Here is a 25,427-nt window from a genome sequence, read left to right on the forward strand (position 1 = left end):
CAGATTTTATTAATTGAAAAATTTTTGCCAGAGGTATTTGCGGAGGCTATTCTGTGGAAGCTTTATTAAAGGTGTTTTATAGGGTGTTTCAGATTGTTCTGGAGAAAAAATGGCAAAATTTTTAAAATTGAATTATTTATGCCTATTTTGGAATTGAATGAAATTCTTACGTTTGACGTTTCTTTTATATCTTTCGACATTTCTTTAGTTTGATGTTTCTTTTTTATCTTTCGACATTTCATTAGTTTAACGTTTATTCTCTATCGTTTGACATTACTTTTCAATTATTTGACGTTTCTGTTCGGTTTTTAGGCGTTTATTTTCTAAAATTTGACGTTTCCTTTTCAAAGTCTGACAATTAGCTTATATTTTTTGACATTTCATTTTTATACTTTGACGTTTCTTTTTGGATTTAAGTGTTTTTTTTTCTATCACTTGACGTTTCTTTTTCAACGTTTGACGTTACTATTCTAACATAACAAGATTTTCTATTTTTCTATTTGATTTATACTGACAAACACCGGAAGACAGGAAATAGTAAAAAAAATGATATCGTCAAAGACAGAAGAAAATTTTTTCATTTTTTTTTCTAATTTTCAATTTAGAAATATATTTTTGAATATTTAAATTAAAATCAGAGCCTTAAACACCAAAAACAACCTGTCAAAATTTTCTGTCAATTCGATCACTTCTGTAAAAAATTCTTTGATTTTGATAGTTCATATTTTTCACAAAATATCAAAAATCTTCCAACACTCAAATTGTAACAAAAGCAAAGATTTTTAACTGAATCTACCCTAAAATTAATTGTTTGAGAAAAATTCAATCCCAGAAGTGCTTAAATGTTTATTCATAATTTTTTGGACACCCTGTTCACTTTATCATGGGACACAGTAGACGTTGGAGATTTTTATTACCTAAAATAACATTAATACAAATGCTAAAATGTTCTCTATTTCTTTATCTCTGTTTTTTTGTAGACACACCTGACAGCTCTTTGGCGCTACATGTATCACATGTACCAATTGGACGCATTCACGCAATCGTGCCCCGCTGACCAGGACATTATTAATCACTACAAATTGCAACAGGTATGTTTGCAAAGTTTTTTTTTATGATGCACCCTGAGAATTTTTCTCATTTATTTTTTGCACATTTTTTCACACATTGAGCACTATCTCGGTATAACTGAATGATATATTTTTGCACTTGGCTCATGACCTGTAGATTTATATTCTTTTAATTTTTATTTTTAACTAATTTTATTTGCATCCATTCATTTTATTTATTTTAAGAAATATTTCTTACTAATTTTTTCTTTGCTTGTTCTCCCTAAAATGTACAAAAAAAAAACCAATCAATACTGATAAACCTACTAAAATACAGGCTAAAGGTGATATCCAGGTATGTTAAATAAGAGGAGTGTTGTTTTGTTGTAGAAGAAGTAAAAAAAAAAACTCTCATTCGTGTTTTGTGTATAAGTTGTTTATCATTCCGTATGATTTCCAATCAAATAACCCCATCGATTGTCACGAAAATTAACTGATTGCAATCATGGCGTATAAACAATATTTTGGTGTTGCTTTGACATGCGATTGTGTCTCGAAAGATGAGCATTTGGCGATTTGTAAATGTTGAAAGATTGTGTGGAAAATTTGACAAAATGTTTCTACAAAAATCATTTTTCTTTTCATTGCACGAAGCACGATTTTTTACATTTTTATTTTGTAATTCAAATATTTTTTAAAGGTTGAATGCTCAATTCACTCACAAGATTTATCCAGAAGTTTCTCGAAGTTCCGCAAAATGTTTTTTACTTCATTGGCATTTAAACTTTTACAAGCATTTAAAAAGTTTTTGTTATTTTCATATTTTTAGCATTGTTTGATTTTTTGTTGGTGAAATTGGCACCTTTTTGCATTAAAATTCGATGGTTTTTATCAAGATAAAGGTAGCAGGTGTTTACTTTTATGCTGGAGCTTTCAGGGAGCGTCTCCGGCATCTCTTTTGTTTCCGTTTTAATTGAGTTTTTTTTAAGTAAAATTGAAAGTGCTGCGTAATCAACAGGTGTTTACTTCATATAAAGTAATTAGTTGGTGTTCCACTTCGTGGCCAACACCAAGTATTGTAATCGTCGGAAAAACCGACCACCTCAGATCGGGCTCAAACTTGGTATGAGCACGTTTTAGACATCCCACATTTCGAAAATGGTGGTGGAAAATTTTTGATCCGGCCGGCCTGCCGTCCTGCCGTCCTGCCGGCCTGCCGTCCGGGACTCTAAACTTTGCCTTATAGCTCGAGAACGGTAACAGTTAGAGACTTCAGGTTTGAAGCTTTCTATAGAAATGTGGGTGTAAAATTTCATTTTTTCGCATTTTCAAAATCCAAGATGGCCGCCGTCCGCCATTTTGAAACACCATCAACCAGTTCCCTTATAGCTAGATGTCTGAAATTTTTGTATGATGTAGAGCTCAGTGAGACGTTTTCATCAACAATTCATACTTGAAAATCGGTCAAGCGGTTTAGCAAATATGGCGGCCTAAAGCAAAAAGTGTTTTTTCGATATAACTCGAGAACGGCTTGACCGATTTTGACCATCTTGGTATCAAATGAAAGATACTGAAAAGCCCTACAAATGTCTAGAACATTTCAAGTTCCAAAAATATCCGCAAGAGGCGCTAAAATCAAAAACAAAAATTTCCTAACTTTAAGGGGCAATATCTCCGAATCCCGATCATCGATTTCCTCTAAATTTTGATATGTTGTAGCCTGACTCAATATCTGTCACCAGTCCAAAAATGAAGAAAATCTATGTCGCCGTTTAGAAGATATGACCATTTGAAAAATTCTTGAATTTGTATAGTTCTAAGAGCCATATCTTCTGCACTGCTTGACCGATTTTGCTAATCTTGGTATCAAATTAAAGGTTTTGCAAAACTCTACAACTTTCTAGAACATCAGAAATCTCTAAAACCATTCCTTCAGGACAAAAAAGGCCAAAAAGTGTTTTGGTAAAACAAAATGCCGCCATTTTGTGTTCTGGAGGTGACCTTGAAAATTATTGAAATTTATGTCAATTTTTAGCCTGTGTTAATACCTTTCCAAAACTAGTCAATAAATTTCTGTAGGTTTTACAGAACCAGAGATATAACCATTTTTATCCATCATATTGTCGAATTTTACAAAAAAAAATCTTTGTCTACTAATTCTGCTCACAAATCGCATTACAACGCATAAACAAACTTCTACACGTTGTGGGACACCAACTCTTATAACTGGACGCGTTATGATTGACTTTTCACCTATAAATAAAATCATAGTTCTAGTTTAAAGTGTTAAATTTTTTTTTTATAATTTGCAATTTTTAAACTTAGGGTCATATTCAGCGTAAAAAAATTCTTTTATTTTTGTGATAAAAGGTCATTTTGGTATTTTGGTAATTTTTATAAAGTCTCCAAAAATAAAAAATAAAATAGAATTGGTATTCAAGGTTAAATTTTTTATCGAGTTTTTTCTTTTATGTTAAAAGTGAGTTTTGGAGGTCTTTTATACAAGCGTTTTAAGCTATTTTATGCCATTTGATGATATGAAAAATTATAAATCTGACAGAAACTGATCTCAAACTAAAATTATGAAGGCTAAAATCATGTTTTTGTTTAGTTTTTGCTGATTATTAACTAAATTATTTATTTATTGAAAATAAACAATTAATTAATAAAAAAAACAAAAATTCTGCCCACCATGCATTTGATAAATTTTTCACAATTTTGTGGAATAATTTGTAATAATCATTTTATATTAATAGTATAATAAAATTAATAAAATAAATTTTAAAAAATAATTAAAATAAATACAAAATCAGTATTCTGCGTAAAATATTTTTTATCTTATACAAGATTCTTTTGACGACTTTTACGAAAAAAGTTCATAAAATAAATTAAATTTTTTTTACGCTGAATGGGCCTTACTCAGTGTCCAAGAAACCTTTAAAATTCGCTTGAAATCTTGAAATTTTAGTACAAAATACAAAGTTTTTAAGTGATTTTTGGTCGCTGAATAAGGCCCAATAAAGCCCTTAAAAAACTTTTTTTTAAACATTGAAATCATTAAAGATTTTTAGCTGTTTTCTGTAATTGTTTGTCAACTTGGGTTAAGCATGAAAAACTTTCTTATAAAGAAAATTATTACCTCTTTAACTGTAGAAAGATCAAAAATCGGATTCTTTTATTTTATTCCATTTTATTTTATATTCGATTATTTATTTTCCTGATTAAAATTTACCATATTTAAAAAAAAATCAAATATCTATTGATCTTAAGGTTAATGAGATATTTTCAATAACTATTCTATCTGTTATGGTGTTTTATTAATTTATTTTTAAAACACTTTTCCCAATAATATCAACTAAGCCTTAAGATCTAAAATCTCCTTCATAACTCGCAATGTCCATGTTTGTAGAATTTAGTTGTGTTTGTTTCTTTTTATTTTTATTTTTTATTTTTTTGCTTTATGTATCTGCATGATCTGTGTCTGGTGATTTTATTGCTTCTCTTCTCTGCTTTTTGCACTCTCAATGTAACTGACAAAATCATCAAATTGCTTGTAGTGTAAATTGTAAATTATTTTGAGACTACATGTGGTGTTTTTTTTTTGTTGTCTGTAAGTTTATTTTTGTTTTACGTGTCTATAATGAAAATAAATTAAAAAAAAAAGAGTTCAACAAGAGACAAAATGAGGGGAAATTAATGGGAAAATGCATTTTTGCAGATGCTTAAAATGAAGAAGCATGAGGAATTGGAGACACCAACGTTCACAACATCAATCCCCATTGATATTTCTGAGTGAAGTTAATTGGTAGGGATGGAAGGAGGTAACATTTTGGCAGTATAGTTGGAAAAGCCGCCCCCACGCAGAGAGAGAGAGAGAGATGGAGAAGGAGAAAGAGTATTCCGAGAAGAAGGAAAAGAACCATGAAAATCTTCCAACAATTCAGCATTGAAAGTCTTTTTTTCAAAACAGTTAAGAAAAAGAAAAGTTTGTGTATTTAAGTAACAAATACAACCGCAGTTTCCTTAATTATCAAACAGAAATAGAATATGCAGAAAGAAAAAGCTATAAATATTTTAATATATTAAATTATAATATGTACATGAAAGAAGGAAAAAAAAAGCTATTTGATAGTATAAATTATTAACAAGATAAAATGAAGAAAAAAATTTTATACCAAGAAAATTTTCCGATACTTTTTTTTATACCCAAGATAAGAAGATTAAGAGAAAAAAAACACAAGAAACGATAGAAAATTACTACGACAGTGGGAAAACCTTGGAAAATTCTTTTGTACTGTAGTTTAGCGAGGCAGAAAAAAACTAAAATATACAATGAACTGAGAAAAGTATAAAAAACAATCAAAAAAGATTTATAGAATATAGTAAAAGATGTACATAAAGTTTTTTTTAATTTTAAGGAAAAAATGTATTTTTTTTGAAGAAAAAATGTTCTTTTCATTTCTAATAATTAGAGAAAGAAAATTAATTTACTGTTTATGTGAGAACACCGAAAAAAATGTACTTTTCTTCCGTAGGCCTTTCATTGAAAAAAAAAAAAACATCTCTTGAAGAGAATATTTTGTCTGTTTCTTTCTCCTATTTTTAATTGATACAAAAATATTATTCAAATAAAATGGAATTTGCCATAAAAAATTGTTTTTTGTTTTTATATTTCAGGTGCATTTTAAGGTTTAAGAGCAAAACTTTGTTTTCACTTTTTAATCCTTAATGAGTCGTTCTCTGGGCAATTTTATGATCTATTATCTAAAAACAAGCAATATAATGGAATCTACCTTTATGGGGCATTAAAATACTTCCTTAACATCAAGAAAATTAAGATAATTAATTTAAAAAAAAAAACCTACCCCAAAGGTACGAAAACGGACCGTATGGGGCGCTTGTAATCTTTAATCTTACATCCAAGTAAGTATAACCTAGAGAACCTACCTACCTGTAAATTACTTAGGACATAATCAAGTCCTATTCGTTCTGTCCAAGGATTGTGATGTTAGATCTATTATTTTTAAGGATATTCAACTCCAGATTACTTGAAAAATAGCGCATTTATCTCCCAAAAGCTGGTATCGATGTTAAATTCCGTAAAAACGACTAAGTCGGTTCGAAGCTCATACAAAGTTAGCCGGTTTTGGAATGTAGGCCTCGTATTGTATATAGACCTAAGGCCGCATCAGATTTGACTAAAAGGTTAAAAACCAAATGATAAAAGAATTTTAACACGAAACAATTTTTAATTAGTTTATTCTATTCAGGATCAGGATCATAATTTTATAGGCACCTTTACCAATTTAAAAAAAAATTATTACAAATAACCCGTTTTTTTTTATAAAATTCATTACAAATTCGTCCCTATCTAATTTAGAAGATAATCTCTTTGCACCTAATAGATAAAATTCTATTAAATATTATTCCCTACAATTTGAAGGATCTCAGGATTGGCCATGTCCTGTTGTAGGTCTCCTTGGGTAGTAGGGCTTTCAGGAAGATGTGTGTCATGAACGCTGTGATACCCCAAACTTTGGCAGGAGTATTCACATAAGCTGGTATGACGATTCCTGCTGATTTGAATTGTGTATGTCGATGATTTTCTTTCGAGCAGAGATGCTCCAGTGAGACTGTGAAGACTTTCTCCACTTCCGCTGGATTGATCTTCAACTTTAGATCACTGAAGTTCTTCACACTCCCAATAACAGGGTAGATTATGACTTTTGAGTAGGGCACATTGAGGGGTGCTCCGGTGCCCCAGACGTCCACATATCGTCTATCTAGACCAATTTCTTCCTCTGTCTCCCGCAGAGCACAATCCTCCCATGAAGTATCCGTGGGATCGCGCATTCCACCAGGGAAGGAAACTTGACCCGTGTGACGGGAGAGATTCCCCGATCGCTGGGTGTAGAGGAGAGACAGAACATTGTCCTTCTCTTCGCACAGTGCTATTAGGACTGCTGCTGTACGTTTATCCTTGCTAGCAAAATCCGGGAAAAATGGTTTGGCCATCTTTTCCAGTGTCTGCTGGCGATTTGCAGCCGACAGAATGGCTTCATTGCAAAGCTGAATTGCTCTTGTTGCTGACATTGTAGTCTCGGTGTTAAGTAGGATTATTGCAGGATCAGCAGTCTTTGGAGACTTCCTTCTCAGCCATTTGAATTCCCTTTTTTGTCGTTGAATAAAACTTCTTCTGGGAGCATTAGCAACAGGTTGCAACTAAACCTTAATTAAATAAAATGTTAATTAGATGTTTTTATGTTAAATTCAAAGACAAATAAGATTCAATTCAGAGAAAATCACGAAATAGAGACCTTTTAATCAGTGTGCCCACTTGAATAACTATACTCTAGTTCAGAAAACTAACCTCTCAATACACAGCAAAGTTCAGAATCAAAGTGATGTAATGCAAGTGGAGACGCCAGGTACGGCAACTAGCGCCAATGCATAAAATTCACAACTACAAAAGTAAACAAAAAGTCACCTAAATAGCACATAATGGGAAGTGATAAGGATAAAAGTGAAAATAATTTAATTTTCGTGACGGGATTCGGTCCTTTTTCCGGTCATGAAAATTGTAATGCAAGCTGGGAAGCTGTTAAGCTTCTTCCGGATGAGGTTACAGTGAATGACAAGCAATATCGTATTGAGAAACTCAAAGTTCCGGTTGTCTATTCCGATGTAGATAGGATTGTTCCGGAAATATGGGAAAAGGATCCACAGGTAGAGTCCTTTTTTAACGATATTTTTCATGATAATTTTTATCGTTTTGATAGAATTAAATAAGGAAAGTTCTTATAGTTTTGAGGGGAGTTTTTTTTGGGAGTTTTTATGGGCAGTTTAATCTTTGTTCTCTTTTATTACTTTGCTTATTTACTATTTAGATAATGAACAAGGCCATACAGATATGATTACAAAATAATGAAGTTGAATTTGTTAAAATATCATCACACTTAATCATGATTATTCTTGCCCTATTTAATTCAAATTATTCATAAAATTTTTTTTTGAAATTCGATTTCTAAAATAAATTTAGGGCGTTAAAAAATTAGAGATGAAGGATCTTTGAGCAAAAGAAGGTATGTAGTCGGATTATTTTAAATCAAATTTTTGATCAGATATTCTGGTTAAAATTCTTTATTTTAGACCGAAGTTTTGAATTATAAAAGGTTCTCTTTAGGGCCTATAATTAAAAGGACCTGTAGATCCTAAGGAAGGACAAATGTCCGAAAGGTCAGTCCTAATTGACTAACCGAAAATCCGATTTTTTAAATAATCTGAGATTGCAAATGGTCGCATCTTAATCAGTTGATCAAAATCCGAAATCGAGTAGAAGTTTTCCTAAGATTAGAAAACTTTTATAGCCCTTAAACCCTAATTAAAGTCCTTAAATTCTAAAGCTCGTGATTCACTGCGGAGTCCATTCAGCAGCTGAAAAGGTCTGTTTGGAGCAGTGTGCTTACAAATCATCCTACTGCCGCCCAGATTGGGAAGGAAAGTGCCGTCCTACAGCTACTGCTGATCTCTGTCGTCACGGTCAGGACTGTGATAAACTTCAAACAACCTTTGACGTTCACAAATTCGCTGAAGACCTAAATAAGGTGCATAATGGCATATTTTGTGGATCTGTCGATGTAGGGCAGTAAGTTTTCTCCCTCTTTCGGTCTTTAGAAAACTTTCTCAAAAGCCAAACTTTTTTTTTGAATAGATATCTCTGTGGCTACATTTACATAAAATCTTTGGACTACTCACTCAGCAAGACTTTGTTCATTCACGTGCCACCAGTGGAAGTGATCAGCCCCTCAGTGGTCCATAAGGGAATCCTAGGCGTCATTCACAAATGCCTCGAAAAATAACTGAAGACAGCCGTTAAAAAAAATCTGGCAGGATATTCGTTAATTATATTTTATATTGTTACGAATTGCTCCGTATTTCGTCCCCTTGGCGAATCTTCCCGAATGGAACCGACAATGAAAACGCAGGGAATTCCTCTTGTATAAGTTTATTGAAAGAAATTCCCTCCACCGCGCCTTTTATACACGCCCTTTCGTGGGCGGCTGTGCTTCGTCTCCCTCTCGCGAGCGCTGCTGGTTCGGCTCCTTCCCACACGACAAGGGCTTTCGCTCGGCCTCCGCTCGGCTCCGGCACGGCTCCGCCCCAATATGACAAGGGCTTTCGCTCGGCCTCCGCTCGGCTCCGGCACGGCTCCGCCCGAGTGGTGTGTCGGTACTGCTGCTGCCTTCCTTCTGGGGCGGCTCGCTCGGCTATGTCGGCGAGCTGAGCCCGTCTTCCTCGTCTCGGCTTCCTTCTTCGGCCCACTTCGGGGTACAGTGGCTTCGTGCCCTTCGTCCACTCGGGGACGGAACTTCGGGTCCCACTTCGGCTTCGGCCGATGGCTATGTGGGCTCGGTTGCCCAGCTTATCGCTCGGCTCTAGCTCGGCTCTCGCTAACGAGTAGCGTTTTCGCTCGGCTCTCGCTCGGCTCTGCTGGGGAGAATTTCGCGGATGCTCGCTTGACTTAGGCAGATGTGTTCTGCTGCAATGCTCACACCGGAATCATCCTGCTGCTGCAACGCAGCGGTATTTATAACCCACGCTGCATGCTCGGCAACTCTCGGTGCTCTTTCGTATCTCTCGCGTGCGACTCTCGCCGATCAACTCCCGAGCGCAATTCTCGGGGTTCTTTCGTGTCGCTTGCCGAGTATCTTCCGCTTAGGGGCACGAGTGCGCCTTTGCGGGTATTTGTTGTCGGTGATTTTCGTGGGGCTTTCGTACAACTTATTTTTCCGGGCGTAACAATGCCCCCACCTTTTGGACTGATCGTCCCGATTAGCCTAATTCTCTCGGTTACGCCCAGAGCTTACTTCATTTTCTTTTCTTTTGCAATTCAAATTTCAATTCTTACTTCCTAATTTTTCTTCTGCATACTTCACTTCTTCTTCTTTCTTCTTGATTTTTAATTCATTTTTTTTTTTTTCTTTTTTTTTATCTTTTTAAACCTTCTCTACTACCTCTCCATTTCTCTTCCGTTCCTTCTGCTTCTGTTTCTTCTTCTCCCGTCGTCGGCGTTGCCTAGCTGGGCGTCGAGTCCGGGATTGGCCGGGGCCTCGGTCAACTTCGGGAGTTTCTTGAGCTGGCTCGCTCACGCGCCTCTCCCTGACCTCACGGATATACCGTGCACTTCGTGCGAGGGACTCCTCATCTCTGGTTTCGTTGCCCCCTCGGTTTGGGATCGGAGGATTCCGGTTTTCTCTTCGTCGATACGCTTCACCTCTCCTGGGCTGATTGGCCAAATCCATCGGGCGTTCTATACTCCGATTCGCATTGTCTCGTTCCTCTCTCGGGGGCTGAGCTTCTGCACCCCACGCTCGATTGTGTGGTCGGGATGATCGGGTGGCACGGCGATTAGCCTCGCACTCCATCGCCATTAATAATGCTGCTTCAAGGGTTTCAGGTCGGCTCATTCGAACCCAATCTTGTACCTCCATGTCGCTAATCCCGTCCAGGAACTGCCGAGAGGCAATGCGATCTTGGGCTACTGCCGGACAATCGGGAAACGCTCTCTGCACCAGTCTTCGGAGAGCGGCAGCGAACGCCGGCAATTCCTCCTTCGGTCTCTGTCTGCGTAGCTTCAGTTCCACATGGCTCAAATCTCGGAGATGCTCCCGACCAAAGCGAACCTTCAAAGCTGCCACCAACTTCGTCCAGTCACCGTGATCTTCGGGAGGGATCGTTGCCAGCACCGAAAGTGCCTCTTCTCTCAATGAAGCTGCGAGGATAGTGGCTTTTTCTCGCAGGTTCCACTCCATGGCAGTCGCCACAATCTCAAAATGGAGTAAATAATCCTCCAACGGTCGTTTCCCGTCGTACTGATCACGGTGACCCGAAGTCAACCGAGGAAGACAGGCTCAGCTCGCCGTCATAGCCGAGCGAGCCGCCCCGAAGAGGAGCGCCAGGGACACGAGGCCGTCCCCGAGCGGGACCCGATGATACACGGTGATTGGGCTCAGCTCGCCGTCATAGCCGAGCGAGCCGCCTCCGATTGGGAGCGCCAGGGAGAGAACAGCCGTCCCCGAGCGGGACCCGAAGACGAGCGGGAGCGCCAGGGAGAAGCAGCAGCCATCTCCGAGTGAGACACGAAGGAAGAAATCAACGCAGGGTCAGCGAAGGTGGCCGAAGAGCCACGAACCCCCTATGGGGGCTGTTATTGAGCAAATAAATGCCTACAAGAGGAATTCCTTCTCTTTTAATGGGAACCAGCAATGTGTCCTCTTGACCTGCCCCTATTCAGCCCCAGTCGTGGTCCGCCAGGGTGTCATTACGTTCGGGGAATGGGCAGTACCCGGTAAAATCGTAACAATGGCGCAGTCGGTAGGATTTCACACCCGATGGTGGCGACCCATACGACTCTGGGCAAAGCTGAAGCGAGTTATTCCGTGAGGCTACACCAAAAAGCCAATCCGAGAGACCGCTTCCCGACAACACTTCGCGTCTTCAAAGTAATGAGAGCTGCACGGGGACAACTCGCGAGACGACACGATGTCCACCGAGCCGTGCAGCAAGTTCATCAAGTCGCCATCTGCGAGGATTCGAGAGGTAGACTGCAGCTACCATCACAACGAATTTTGCATTCTTTTTGAGACGCATTTCCGCCAGGCATTCCGAGAGCAAGATGCATTCCGTGACCCTGGCCGAAATAGACTGAATGTTACGAATTGCTCCGTATTTCGTCCCCTTGGCGAATCTTCCCGAATGGAACCGACAATGAAAACGCAGGGAATTCCTCTTGTATAAGTTTATTGAAAGAAATTCCCTCCACCGCGCCTTTTATACACGCCCTTTCGTGGGCGGCTGTGCTTCGTCTCCCTCTCGCGAGCGCTGCTGGTTCGGCTCCTTCCCACACGACAAGGGCTTTCGCTCGGCCTCCGCTCGGCTCCGGCACGGCTCCGCCCCAATATGACAAGGGCTTTCGCTCGGCCTCCGCTCGGCTCCGGCACGGCTCCGCCCGAGTGGTGTGTCGGTACTGCTGCTGCCTTCCTTCTGGGGCGGCTCGCTCGGCTATGTCGGCGAGCTGAGCCCGTCTTCCTCGTCTCGGCTTCCTTCTTCGGCCCACTTCGGGGTACAGTGGCTTCGTGCCCTTCGTCCACTCGGGGACGGAACTTCGGGTCCCACTTCGGCTTCGGCCGATGGCTATGTGGGCTCGGTTGCCCAGCTTATCGCTCGGCTCTAGCTCGGCTCTCGCTAACGAGTAACGTTTTCGCTCGGCTCTCGCTCGGCTCTGCTGGGGAGAATTTCGCGGATGCTCGCTTGACTTAGGCAGATGTGTTCTGCTGCAATGCTCACACCGGAATCATCCTGCTGCTGCAACGCAGCGGTATTTATAACCCACGCTGCATGCTCGGCAACTCTCGGTGCTCTTTCGTATCTCTCGCGTGCGACTCTCGCCGATCAACTCCCGAGCGCAATTCTCGGGGTTCTTTCGTGTCGCTTGCCGAGTATCTTCCGCTTAGGGGCACGAGTGCGCCTTTGCGGGTATTTGTTGTCGGTGATTTTCGTGGGGCTTTCGTACAACTTATTTTTCCGGGCGTAACAATGCCCCCACCTTTTGGACTGATCGTCCCGATTAGCCTAATTCTCTCGGTTACGCCCAGAGCTTACTTCATTTTCTTTTCTTTTGCAATTCAAATTTCAATTCTTACTTCCTAATTTTTCTTCTGCATACTTCACTTCTTCTTCTTTCTTCTTGATTTTTAATTCATTTTTTTTTTTTTCTTTTTTTTTATCTTTTTAAACCTTCTCTACTACCTCTCCATTTCTCTTCCGTTCCTTCTGCTTCTGTTTCTTCTTCTCCCGTCGTCGGCGTTGCCTAGCTGGGCGTCGAGTCCGGGATTGGCCGGGGCCTCGGTCAACTTCGGGAGTTTCTTGAGCTGGCTCGCTCACGCGCCTCTCCCTGACCTCACGGATATACCGTGCACTTCGTGCGAGGGACTCCTCATCTCTGGTTTCGTTGCCCCCTCGGTTTGGGATCGGAGGATTCCGGTTTTCTCTTCGTCGATACGCTTCACCTCTCCTGGGCTGATTGGCCAAATCCATCGGGCGTTCTATACTCCGATTCGCATTGTCTCGTTCCTCTCTCGGGGGCTGAGCTTCTGCACCCCACGCTCGATTGTGTGGTCGGGATGATCGGGTGGCACGGCGATTAGCCTCGCACTCCATCGCCATTAATAATGCTGCTTCAAGGGTTTCAGGTCGGCTCATTCGAACCCAATCTTGTACCTCCATGTCGCTAATCCCGTCCAGGAACTGCCGAGAGGCAATGCGATCTTGGGCTACTGCCGGACAATCGGGAAACGCTCTCTGCACCAGTCTTCGGAGAGCGGCAGCGAACGCCGGCAATTCCTCCTTCGGTCTCTGTCTGCGTAGCTTCAGTTCCACATGGCTCAAATCTCGGAGATGCTCCCGACCAAAGCGAACCTTCAAAGCTGCCACCAACTTCGTCCAGTCACCGTGATCTTCGGGAGGGATCGTTGCCAGCACCGAAAGTGCCTCTTCTCTCAATGAAGCTGCGAGGATAGTGGCTTTTTCTCGCAGGTTCCACTCCATGGCAGTCGCCACAATCTCAAAATGGAGTAAATAATCCTCCAACGGTCGTTTCCCGTCGTACTGATCAGCCTTTAGCTTGGCTGCTCCACGTGGACTTCGATAACCTTCATCTCGTCTCGGCTCGTTTGGATTCGGGATCCGTCCACGAACGTCTTGGCTTCGTGTGGGCTCGGCAACCGGTCGGTCCTGGCTTCTTAGATTCGGTGTCTCCACACGAGTTGATTCTCTACCGAGCACCCGAGTGTCTCCAAACCCAAGGCTTCTCCTAGGTACCTCCTCACGCCGGTCTTGCGGCCGAATATCACCGCCCATTGAGCTCGGACCCATCCTCCGTAGCTGTTCGGATGACATGATCGGGTTTTCCGTGCCTCCGTTACGATTGGCTTGCCGAGTTGGATCTCGTGTCACCTCGTTTGTTGGGTGAGGGACTTCTCTTCTCATCTCCGGTGTATTTTCTATCTCCACAGTAAAGAATTCCTCATAGATGCTGTTCGCCGACGATTGCTGGGGTATCTCCTCGAATTGGATTAGCCTATCCCTGGTCGGTGCTCCTCGGTCGCTGCTTGCAGCATGAAACGGAGATTCTTCGCTGATACTTCGTTGCATGAGGGAATTTAATTGCCGTCCCTGTTCGGCTTGCATTTCGCGGACACTCGTGATGTTCAGTGTTAGCGCGTTTATCTTCTCAAATATTGCCTCTTTCAGGGCTGTCAGAGCTCGTAGCTCTTCTACATGTCGGTTCAGGGTCGCCATCTCTAAGGGGGTATTAGATCCTGCCGGCTGCGCCATTGTTACGAATTGCTCCGTATTTCGTCCCCTTGGCGAATCTTCCCGAATGGAACCGACAATGAAAACGCAGGGAATTCCTCTTGTATAAGTTTATTGAAAGAAATTCCCTCCACCGCGCCTTTTATACACGCCCTTTCGTGGGCGGCTGTGCTTCGTCTCCCTCTCGCGAGCGCTGCTGGTTCGGCTCCTTCCCACACGACAAGGGCTTTCGCTCGGCCTCCGCTCGGCTCCGGCACGGCTCCGCCCCAATATGACAAGGGCTTTCGCTCGGCCTCCGCTCGGCTCCGGCACGGCTCCGCCCGAGTGGTGTGTCGGTACTGCTGCTGCCTTCCTTCTGGGGCGGCTCGCTCGGCTATGTCGGCGAGCTGAGCCCGTCTTCCTCGTCTCGGCTTCCTTCTTCGGCCCACTTCGGGGTACAGTGGCTTCGTGCCCTTCGTCCACTCGGGGACGGAACTTCGGGTCCCACTTCGGCTTCGGCCGATGGCTATGTGGGCTCGGTTGCCCAGCTTATCGCTCGGCTCTAGCTCGGCTCTCGCTAACGAGTAGCGTTTTCGCTCGGCTCTCGCTCGGCTCTGCTGGGGAGAATTTCGCGGATGCTCGCTTGACTTAGGCAGATGTGTTCTGCTGCAATGCTCACACCGGAATCATCCTGCTGCTGCAACGCAGCGGTATTTATAACCCACGCTGCATGCTCGGCAACTCTCGGTGCTCTTTCGTATCTCTCGCGTGCGACTCTCGCCGATCAACTCCCGAGCGCAATTCTCGGGGTTCTTTCGTGTCGCTTGCCGAGTATCTTCCGCTTAGGGGCACGAGTGCGCCTTTGCGGGTATTTGTTGTCGGTGATTTTCGTGGGGCTTTCGTACAACTTATTTTTCCGGGCGTAACAGGGCGTGTATAAAAGGCGCGGTGGAGGGAATTTCTTTCAATAAACTTATACAAGAGGAATTCCCTGCGTTTTCATTGTCGGTTCCATCCTGCCGGCTGCGCCATTGTTACGAATTGCTCCGTATTTCGTCCCCTTGGCGAATCTTCCCGAATGGAACCGACAATGAAAACGCAGGGAATTCCTCTTGTATAAGTTTATTGAAAGAAATTCCCTCCACCGCGCCTTTTATACACGCCCTTTCGTGGGCGGCTGTGCTTCGTCTCCCTCTCGCGAGCGCTGCTGGTTCGGCTCCTTCCCACACGACAAGGGCTTTCGCTCGGCCTCCGCTCGGCTCCGGCACGGCTCCGCCCCAATATGACAAGGGCTTTCGCTCGGCCTCCGCTCGGCTCCGGCACGGCTCCGCCCGAGTGGTGTGTCGGTACTGCTGCTGCCTTCCTTCTGGGGCGGCTCGCTCGGCTATGTCGGCGAGCTGAGCCCGTCTTCCTCGTCTCGGCTTCCTTCTTCGGCCCACTTCGGGGTACAGTGGCTTCGTGCCCTTCGTCCACTCGGGGACGGAACTTCGGGTCCCACTTCGGCTTCGGCCGATGGCTATGTGGGCTCGGTTGCCCAGCTTATCGCTCGGCTCTAGCTCGGCTCTCGCTAACGAGTAGCGTTTTCGCTCGGCTCTCGCTCGGCTCTGCTGGGGAGAATTTCGCGGATGCTCGCTTGACTTAGGCAGATGTGTTCTGCTGCAATGCTCACACCGGAATCATCCTGCTGCTGCAACGCAGCGGTATTTATAACCCACGCTGCATGCTCGGCAACTCTCGGTGCTCTTTCGTATCTCTCGCGTGCGACTCTCGCCGATCAACTCCCGAGCGCAATTCTCGGGGTTCTTTCGTGTCGCTTGCCGAGTATCTTCCGCTTAGGGGCACGAGTGCGCCTTTGCGGGTATTTGTTGTCGGTGATTTTCGTGGGGCTTTCGTACAACTTATTTTTCCGGGCGTAACAATATTTTATTCATTAAAACTTTTTTTCTTATAATCCTTCTATTAAGGGACAATAGAATTCTGGGGTTTTCTCATTTTTAGTCAATAAAACGGACACTCTTGTAACAAAACACAAGGAAAATCCATCTGCGATACCTCTTTTTACAAATTTCGGGAATCCAATTTAAATATTAAATATCTCAAATGAAAGTAAAATTTACTTTCCATTTCTACCTCATCTAACTATTTACATGGTTTCTTTCACAATTTGAACTTTTCCTAAAAACTTTTCAGGCTTTCCGGGGAATGGGTTAGTTTTTGTTAATAAAAAAAAGAAATTAGAAAAATAAAATAAATTAAAAACTATTTTTAGCTTTTTTTCTTGCATTTTTTAGAAGCTGATTTTGGTTTAGTTTCATCGTAACTACAATTTTTTTCTTTTTCTTTTGCTTATTTTTTTTTAATTCTATAATTTAAAATAAATTGACTCGGTTTCATGCGAAAGAACTAATTTATTTAAAATATTATTCTTTCTCCTTTTTTCTTTAACTAAACATCATCCTTTTAATGAGGATGATGGAACTTACATTAAATATTTTTCTTAATAAGAAGATGTATTAAATTCAGAATCATTAAATTGGTTGATATATTTTTTTGCAAAGATTCGTTATATAATGATAAAATCTCATGGAAACTAACCAGGATATTCACATCGTATTTTTTTTTTAAATATAAATGAAAAGGATAATTATCTGAGATTGACCTTTTTAAAACTAAAAACTCTGCATTGAATAATTTTCTTAAATTTATTTATTTAAAAAAAATCTAAAATCTTTTATTTTCTAGGACTTTACTGTTGTTAATAAAATTTTCTTGCGTGAATATCCTGTTTCTCTTGCTCAACTACTATTTCAAAGCATGGCATTTTAAATCCTTATTTTATCTAAATAAAATTTCAATAAGTTTTTACTGCATACGCGATATATTTTTTTATGGCACACTAGTGCGAAAAAAACATTTTGCAGTCTCAAGCAAAAAGTTTCTTGCACTAAAACTCCTTTTTCTCAAATTGCTAAATCACCTAGATATCCTTGTAATTAATTTACTGATATGCTTAATTATTTTTTTCTCATTAATTTTATTTTCTACAATCTACTTAAAATTTTTTATTTAATTTTTTATATTGCACTCCACACGCAGATAAATTTTTCTAACATTATTTCTACAATTTTTTTTACTTATTCACATTCCTCAAAATCCTCTCCCGTGTTTTTTTAAAGTTATTTTGTATTTTGATAAAAAAGAAAATTCAGACAGAAAAACGGAGGATAGTTTGCGGCAGAGAAGGGGGTTTTACAGAATATTATTGAGATTATTAATAAGAAACATTTAGAGAAATTGAGGTAAAAAATCTCTGGTTTAAATCTCACAAGAAAAATTCGATAAAACTGCAAGGCACAGAAGAAGAAGTTAAAAGTGTCGGTGGGTGAGAGGACTCGTAATCATTCCTTTCTTTTATTTCTCTTCGGTTTTTTTTATTTAAATTAATTTGTAAAGGAAAACGCTTAGCAATTCTCATTGTTTTTGACGAAGACTCAAAGAACTCAAAGGAGTCACTAACGACGAGTACAATCACACGTTTTTTTGTTTTTATTTTCTCCCTATAAATTATAAATATCTACCTACGTATACGTTTCTAATCTCAAAAAAACTCATCTCAAGAAATCTAATCAATCTAACCAATTAGAAAAGCTCTACGCTACTGAACAACCTTTCTGTTTCGCGCAAAAAAGTGATAATAAAAAAATTTATGTGTGCTTTCCATTTTCGCCAAGAAGATCGAAGAATTTGGGTTTAACATCTCAAAAAAGTGGGAGAAGTTTGGAAGAATTTCTTTTTTTTTCCCTTTTTGCTTTAATACTAAGAAATGCGGGCATTTTCTTAAAACTTTTTAAAATATGCTTAATGTCGAATTTGCATTATTTTTTTTAAAGTATTTTTGTCACAAAAAAATGATATTTGGAATAATCCGTTGTGTGGGAAATCAAAATACGTAGCACGCTCGTAGCTCTATTTGACACTGCTTCGGACAGATTTTGCTCAGTTTTTCCTTAAAATTATTGTCTAAAGTTTGGATATTTAGGGATTTTTAATTACTAAAGAAAAATGTTCAAGAAGAGAAGCAATGAAGCTCTATCTTATTACTTACAGCGATGTTTTGACTTAATTTTATTTACTTTTTATTTCAGAGAATTTTAACAAGTAAGAGTCAAATATAAGACATATTTTTTTTCTTAATTATATTTTCAGAATCCTTTAGGACCAAGGACAACGTTCAACTGAATTTCTTTAATTCGAATAATAATTCAAATTAAATCAAAGAGTGTTTGATGGTTTGACTAATTTCCTGGAAATACAGCTACGACACATCCTTCAAAAATTCAAGACAGATCAAAAAACAAATATTTGTACAGGACAAGTACCAATGGATCTCTCGCAAAACGCTGCTCCAAAAGTAACTTTTTTGATCAAATTATAACAAAGTTTTATTCTACAAGTAAAGGCTTTAATCATTAAGGTTTGATGAATGGAAGAACGTAGCAAACTTTCACGAGTTTCATGAACGTTTACTACGTTCTTCCATTCCTGAAGCCTTCGTCTGAAGTCTCTCCCATTTTCAATAGAAGAAAAGATCATTCTGAGACCATTTTAAGTAGGACGTAAATAGGAAAAACGAACAGATCAAACAAACCAAACGCTCGTTTTCAGGGGGAGAAACACTGTCCTTTTCGTTTTAGTAAGTTATCTTGCTATAGACATTTTAAAGAACATTTGAATGAACACAATGGAAAAACAAAATGGAAAATCTTCATGGAAATAACAATTACTTTGAACATGGATCAGATCAAATTATTAATACAAAAAAAAAAAAAAAAGAAATTCAAAAATTAATTTAAACAAAAACCAGAAATATAACTTCGACGCATTAAAAATGTTTAAGGATATGACATACAAAATGCGATCAAATCTTATCAGAAGAACGCTAAGAAATATTGAGAGATCTTCAAATTAAAATCAGTTCAGTGCTGTCTGGAGAATACGTTGACACTAAGAACTCAACAGAGCTCAGCTGTCAACACCCGGACTATCCACGGCAATCTACATCTACATCTCTAGGAACAACAAATATTGTTAATTTTAGGAGTCAGTTATCAAACAAATTCTTGTTACAAGGCGACATCATTCTTAATCAATCTTCAAAAAACCGTCAATATTTGGTACTTTTCTAGATTGAAGCTACACTCAATACCAGATCACTCAAGTAGCCTAGTAAAAGCAAAGAAGATATGAAAGAATATCTGAAGGATTTTAAATCAATGTCCCAAGATCAGTGTTAGTTAACAAGATTTGTAGTGGATCCAAAAATTAGTTACAGTTTTTTATGCAATTTGATCATAATCTTTTAATATTTGGTCTTACTTATTTTATTCGAATAAGGGTAGGAAAATTACTCCCGAAAATGCTTCAAATTATAATTGATGAGACAAATCAATTAAGCAGTTAAAGCCGAGATAAGAAGACACAGGATACTTTCCAGGTTATGGAAAGCATAAATATGATGCGTCTCTTTATTTCCTCCCTGACTGCTCATTATTGATTATTTCTAAAGCAGATCTTCCAATCTAATCACGTTAAAAATATTTCCCAAATCCCTGAATAAGTTCACTCAGATCCGAAGCAGTGTTTTGTGACAAAAATTCAGCTCTAAATGTTCAAAGGGAGAAAGAACTTTTCCCCGGTATAGTGCTTTTTAATAAAAATAATTTCCCTCCGTGTCAAAAAACCATCCGGAGGTTTTTCATTTATCTCACACTAGAAATCCTTCACAAAAGGACATTTTGGGACACTAAAATTCAGCCACTAAAAAGCTCAACCTTCACTTCTTCCTGCAAAAAATCAAATCTATCACACATTCCTCAAAAAACTCCCTGCAATCGTCAAATTCATCAAAAAATCCACCATCTCTTTTTAAAACATTTCTATAAAAAAATATATCCTCCTTTACATTCCCGTTGGGATGTAAATAAAAAATCTGTCTGCTCGTCAATCCCGCGCATTCACTCACATTAGCATATCTCTTGGTCAGAAATCGCGTGTGCAGATCACATTGTGTTGGGTTCTCTCTTTTAGTACGTCGTTTAAATGCCCCGCTGGCGCAAATGCCGCTGCCGCTGCTATAAAATAATCTCTGGGGTTTCTTGGGTGAAGAAGGTCGCCTCGCATGCCTCAAAGAGGTCCGTCTGGGTCTGGGCTGACACCATCTGGCTCCTGGATGCTGCTATTGTCTGCTGAAGCAGGGCGTTAATGTCAATCGCTGGCCACGAGACCAGCGAAACGTTATGTCATAAAGCGTCGCGAACACACTCTGAGCACTGCAGGACGGACGCCAGACTACTGTTTGACGTCGTGGCGCACAGATCACGTGTACTCGTGTAGCTTCCATACTCATGGACATAGCAGATCCCGCCGTCGCTTCCGTCTGATTGCTGATAAGCAAATTAAGGGAATTTTAACTGAAACTTCTGATTGAATTCTGAGTCTTAGTTTTTAGTTTTGCTTGTTAGCAAATTCAGTTTATTATTTAAAAAGGATTCTTAAAACGTTCGCTTTGTAGGACTTCAGGGATAACCTTACCTGTGATTCTTTTCTGTGGAAGTGATGGTGATGGTGATGGCTATGGGCATGATCCTGGGAACAGTAGCCATTGTCCTCAATATCATCCCCCATTTCCACCTCCAGGGTACGCAGAAGGACGCTGTTGAGGCTTGCGTCTCGTCTCAGCGACCCCATACGTTCCCTCTCAGAGGAGCACCGCCTGATGGGGGTACCCTCACGCGACGATGGGATTACAATGGCCCCTGGTATTCCGTTGTTGTTATTCCCGAATGCCTGATGGTGGTGCGGTGTGTTCTCGCGCGACCTTAGTTGTGTTGGTGTGACGGAGTCGCGGCGCTGGCTGGACTGATGGGCATCTGCGTGGGGGGCAAACTGCTAGTCGCCACGGTGAACCGTGTGCGGAGGCGGATTTTTTCGGTAGATATAAACTTGCAGCAAAATTGCCAAGTCCAGGCTCACCTGGAGGCTGCCACACACCCAAAACTGCGTCGGGGCGCTCCGTAGGACAAAGTAGACAGTCTTAAAGATATCACCCAGGGTCCACATAATCACCATTTGAATACTCATCCCGTGGGTGGATTTGTTGTGGTAGTTCCGCATAAATTGCGGTGCCCCCAGCATGGCTTCTGTGAATACGGCAAAGAAGCCCACAGTCTCCATGAACCACTCCACAGAGAGCATGAGGTACGTCACAGCAGCCCCAACGGCCCATATTACCAACATAAAATCCAGGTACGATTGGAAGTCCGTCCACTGCCAAAAGTACTTCATGTCGAAGTCTAAAAAACCAAAAAGGAACAAATCCAATAGGCAAAACTCATTCCCCATCAGCTATGCGAGCCCAAGGTTAGTTGGGCAAAGCAGAAAAAAAAATGCGATTCGAAATATCATCAAGAGAGAGAGACATAAAATGCTTCCTCATTCGGCTCACGAAAATTGGTGAATCATTTAATGGATCAAATCAAAATTGATTAGATTAGCTAGCCCCTATCGGCGGTCTTCTCTGTTGTTAAATCTCGCGTGGATTCCCCCGAAAAGTCAACAAAGCATGTCCCTCTGACTCTCTCGATGTAAGTTTCTAATCACACACGCCCAAAAAAAGAAAACACATGCAATTTATTTACCAAAAAACATCTTCTTCTCTATGATAACAAGAACCCAAAGAATAGCAAGGCGTGGGTGAGATTACATTCTACACTAGATGACGAAATGTAATGAGCAATCAAATGAAAAGAATCCCAGTATACTCATTTCTTTATTTATTCTTATAATTCTCCATTAATTTAGATGGATACAGTGATGGACAAAAAACTTGGTTCATTTTGTTTATAGATTTAGAATAGTTTTTATTTTTAAAACATTTTATTAGGATGATTATAAGTTCAAAATTATTGAATCTCTGATCCAAAAAAAAAATTATAAACTGAACAAAAAATCCTTTGAATGCGTCCTTTCTTTTCATTTTAATTAGAAATCTAGCTATTGGGGAGGCTTTCAATGTAATTTTTGAAGCACAAATTATGAAATATTTCATGTAAAATATCTACTAAAGAAACAGTAGCCAATAATAGACTTGTATTTATTTGTGAAACATGTTCTTTTTAACGTTTCATGTTTTATAGAAACGCGGTAAAAAGTCTTTTTTTTGTACAAAATTTCAAAATTCTAACTTCAAAAAGAGCTCCAAAAACTAGGACTCCTAGGAGAACTTGATGTTGTGAGTTCTTAACTCACTGAAAACTTTTTCAGGGGCTTTTCGTTGAAACTAATTGTAAGTCTCGTGAAGAATCCAAGTCAAACAAAGAGAAGATACTACTAAATTAAACGTAAAAATCTATGAAAGATCTGGTTGTTTATGAAATTGAAATAATGATGTTTTGGGTTGATTGAAGAACTTTCATCAGGACCCGAAATTCTGGGAAAAATTCGATAATTCATTACATTCCTGAATCTCTAAGGCATGAATGTTTTTATATGTTACTGTAATCAATTTTATAAAGGACAAGTTCTACTTTTACTACCACCAGTTACCTTGTCTTAAAGATTTACTGTACTATCCTAATTATCTCCTCATGATTTACTGAGAATGAGTCGTTTTGTTTATTTTACAACGTTCTATTTACGTATCTACGATAATACGGCCCAGTTGTTAATGGTTTCCTTCCATAAATTCTAATCTATTTTTCACCCCTAAGCAGGTTAACATTTGCATTCTGCACACAGCATTTTGCCACATTAATTCAAACAATTTTGAAATAAAAGCCAAAACTTTTTGCGGGATGTTCCGAAACTTTTGTCAATGACTGTATGGTGATGAATTATGCCTTTTGGTGAGCTTTTTGTGATGAGAAAATGCGTATAAAATGCTCGAAAGATGATGATTAGCAAAATAAGAATGTGTGTGATGGGAAAATTAGTCTCTGTGAAGCTATATGAGATAAACATCCCGGATGGGGTCACATTAATAGGGGGGTGGGGAAGAGCAGGCGTGCGGCTCAAGTGCAGAGTTGCATTTGCGAGAGAAAGAGTGAAAAAAATTCGTGCTGTGGGGCTCAACACACACATACCGGTAAGATAGTGCTTCGAGGCGGTGCCCCTCTTTATTTGTCCAGCTGGTGCTGTTATGACGCCATCCCCAATCCCAATACGTTCTTCTCTTGACTTTGAGGACCCCCTGCGATCCCTCAAGTCTTCGCCTTCAAACAGAAAGTGAACCTTTCAGTGGTTTTTCTCTACCCACGTAAGGGTTGTTTTTTTTTTTTACAGCGGAGAGGGTGTTCTTTGTTAGGAGGGTGGGTTTGGCGGGGGAGAAGTTCACGTATCCTTGGAGGTGTGCACTTACCGGAAAAGACACGTTCTCGTGTCCTCATTATTGCATTGCTGCGACGCACCTTGACACAGAGGTGGATCATCAGGAACATGGTGAGGTTCATCACAATACTTTGGACTAGTAACGGAAGCTCGTAGCGTTTGGAAAACCTAATCCCATGGAAGGAAGAGAGATTTTTTGTTAGAGCTGCGTCACCAAGGCCTGCGTGGCACAACCTCTTGACACCACGCGCGTAAATTCCCCGATAAAAAAGGGTGCGTCTCAGGGTCAAGGCGGAGTGGTCAGTTGTAGGAGACTCACCAGAAGAAAATCCTCAATGTGTTCGCGATGAGGAGAGCAAGGCAGACATGAAGGGAGAATCCTTCGGGGTCCTGGGTCTGCTTTATCTGCCGATACTGTGGAATGTAGGGGATGACACCCCCAACTACCATTGCCGATGCTGCTGCCCAACCCACAACGTGACCCAGCGTGAGCCCCAACTCATCATTGATGATCCAATCCATCTTTGGGCCCCACACCCACGCACAACGTCCTAGGAAATCGCACGGAACGACAGCGAAGCGCACCTTCACCTACTTTCGCGGAAACTTCCTCGATCTGCCCGCCGAATGCGACACAAGTCGAGCAAGTGTGATTGCCCACTGAACAATGCGATCCCCGTTCACGCACGCACGACACTCACGTTGTCCACATCTTGCCAATGCACAAAGCTAATTGATAAAAACTTTTCTCACGGTCGTTCTTTTTTGCTTCGCTGACAACGGATCCGTCACTCTCAGCTGGGCACTATTGCTTGCGCAATGACGCCACTGATATTGCTTTCGAGCTACAAAATATTATTCCACTTTTAAACCCCAGTTCCTTTAATTCTTGGTTCATTGTATCAAGAAAGGTCGTATTCACTTAAATAATTCATTTTTTTATAGGACTAACTGAAGTAAAATTGTGAACGTAAAAAAAAATTAAAATTAACATCTCAAAAAGTAGTGGCTACTGTGGCGACTGTGGCTACTAATCTTGCACTTAATACCCCTGCCTAAGCCTAAAAAGTTTCATAATAATTGATTCAATATTTTGGCTTTTATTTGAAAAACAAATTTTTCGAACCTCAAAGTTACTCTGACCTCTCAACTACAAATTAAGTTTTGGCGAAATTCTTTGCAATTTTTTTTATCCAAATCGACACGCCCGAAGATTATGAGCCATACTCCTGTGTTAAAAGATAGGAATATGGTTCATAATCTTCGGGCACGTCGAAATGCATTTTTAGATAGAGTAATTAGTGCTAAACACGAATCTAATTTGAATTTTCCAAAAAAAAATTCCGAGTCTTCCTGTAGAACACTGATAGTAAAAAGTACCCCTTGGGGCAAAATGGTGAATTTGGAATTCTTTTTAAAAACTTTTTTTAAATTTTGGAAAAAAATATTTTTCCCTAATCAATTATTATATACAGTTTAGGATGTTACCAATTTTATACATATAAACTAAAAAAAATAAAAAAAACAATTTCTTAAATTTAACGTTTTTATTTATTTTTCTATTTTTTTTTATTGAAAAAAGTTTTAACTGGTTCCTACACAAATCTATCATTCTCAATAGAATACAGTGCCTTGCTAAAA

General features: G+C 40.2%; 4 protein-coding genes across 7 annotated transcripts in view; 2 read left to right on the forward strand and 2 right to left on the reverse strand.

Moving 5' to 3' along the window:
- LOC129790363 (chloride intracellular channel exc-4) overlaps positions 1–5,704 on the forward strand; it is a 31,467-nt gene extending 25,763 nt beyond the window's left edge. Inside the window, exons 4-6 of one of the 2 annotated variants that reach the window (XM_055827843.1) lie at positions 981–1,091; positions 1,387–1,404; positions 4,768–5,704. In XM_055827843.1, the coding sequence (XP_055683818.1) occupies positions 981–1,091; positions 1,387–1,404; positions 4,768–4,845 (207 nt within the window). In that variant the 3' untranslated portion in view covers positions 4,846–5,704. The remainder of the gene's footprint in view (positions 1–980; positions 1,092–1,386; positions 1,405–4,767) is intronic. The other variant, XM_055827844.1, reaches the window with a different exon arrangement.
- Positions 5,705–6,278: 574 nt separating this feature from the next.
- LOC129790379 (mitochondrial coenzyme A diphosphatase NUDT8) lies at positions 6,279–7,427 on the reverse strand. The gene is made up of 2 exons (XM_055827861.1): positions 7,367–7,427; positions 6,279–7,277 (listed from the first exon to the last, which is right to left on the reverse strand). Exon 2 carries the CDS (start codon positions 7,140–7,142, stop codon positions 6,480–6,482), a length of 663 nt encoding a protein of 220 aa, XP_055683836.1. The 5' UTR covers positions 7,143–7,277; positions 7,367–7,427; the 3' UTR covers positions 6,279–6,479.
- LOC129790387 (pyroglutamyl-peptidase 1) lies at positions 7,409–16,637 on the forward strand. The gene is made up of 4 exons (XM_055827870.1): positions 7,409–7,775; positions 8,453–8,694; positions 8,761–8,953; positions 16,321–16,637. The coding sequence occupies exons 1-3, from the start codon at positions 7,551–7,553 to the stop codon at positions 8,906–8,908; spliced, it is 615 nt and encodes a 204-aa protein (XP_055683845.1). The 5' UTR covers positions 7,409–7,550; the 3' UTR covers positions 8,909–8,953; positions 16,321–16,637.
- Positions 16,638–20,324: 3,687 nt separating this feature from the next.
- Positions 20,325–24,624, reverse strand: LOC129790355 (solute carrier family 66 member 2). Of its 3 annotated transcripts, XR_008750547.1 has the most exons (5): positions 24,106–24,624; positions 23,818–23,954; positions 23,543–23,671; positions 20,994–21,754; positions 20,325–20,845 (listed from the first exon to the last, which is right to left on the reverse strand). XR_008750547.1 is itself a non-coding variant. In XM_055827834.1 (4 exons), exons 1-4 carry the CDS (start codon positions 24,306–24,308, stop codon positions 21,351–21,353), a joined length of 873 nt encoding a protein of 290 aa, XP_055683809.1. In that variant the 5' UTR covers positions 24,309–24,624; the 3' UTR covers positions 20,904–21,350. The 3 variants fall into 3 exon arrangements, 1 of the variants encoding a protein (XP_055683809.1); XR_008750548.1 differs by lacking the exon at positions 23,543–23,671 and having other exon boundaries at positions 24,106–24,612; XM_055827834.1 differs by lacking the exon at positions 20,325–20,845 and having other exon boundaries at positions 20,904–21,754.
- Positions 24,625–25,427: the final 803 nt, after the last annotated feature.

The sequence above is a fragment of the Lutzomyia longipalpis genome, chromosome 2 (genome assembly GCF_024334085.1).
Source record: "Lutzomyia longipalpis isolate SR_M1_2022 chromosome 2, ASM2433408v1".
NCBI classification, from domain to species: Eukaryota; Metazoa; Arthropoda; class Insecta; order Diptera; family Psychodidae; genus Lutzomyia; species Lutzomyia longipalpis.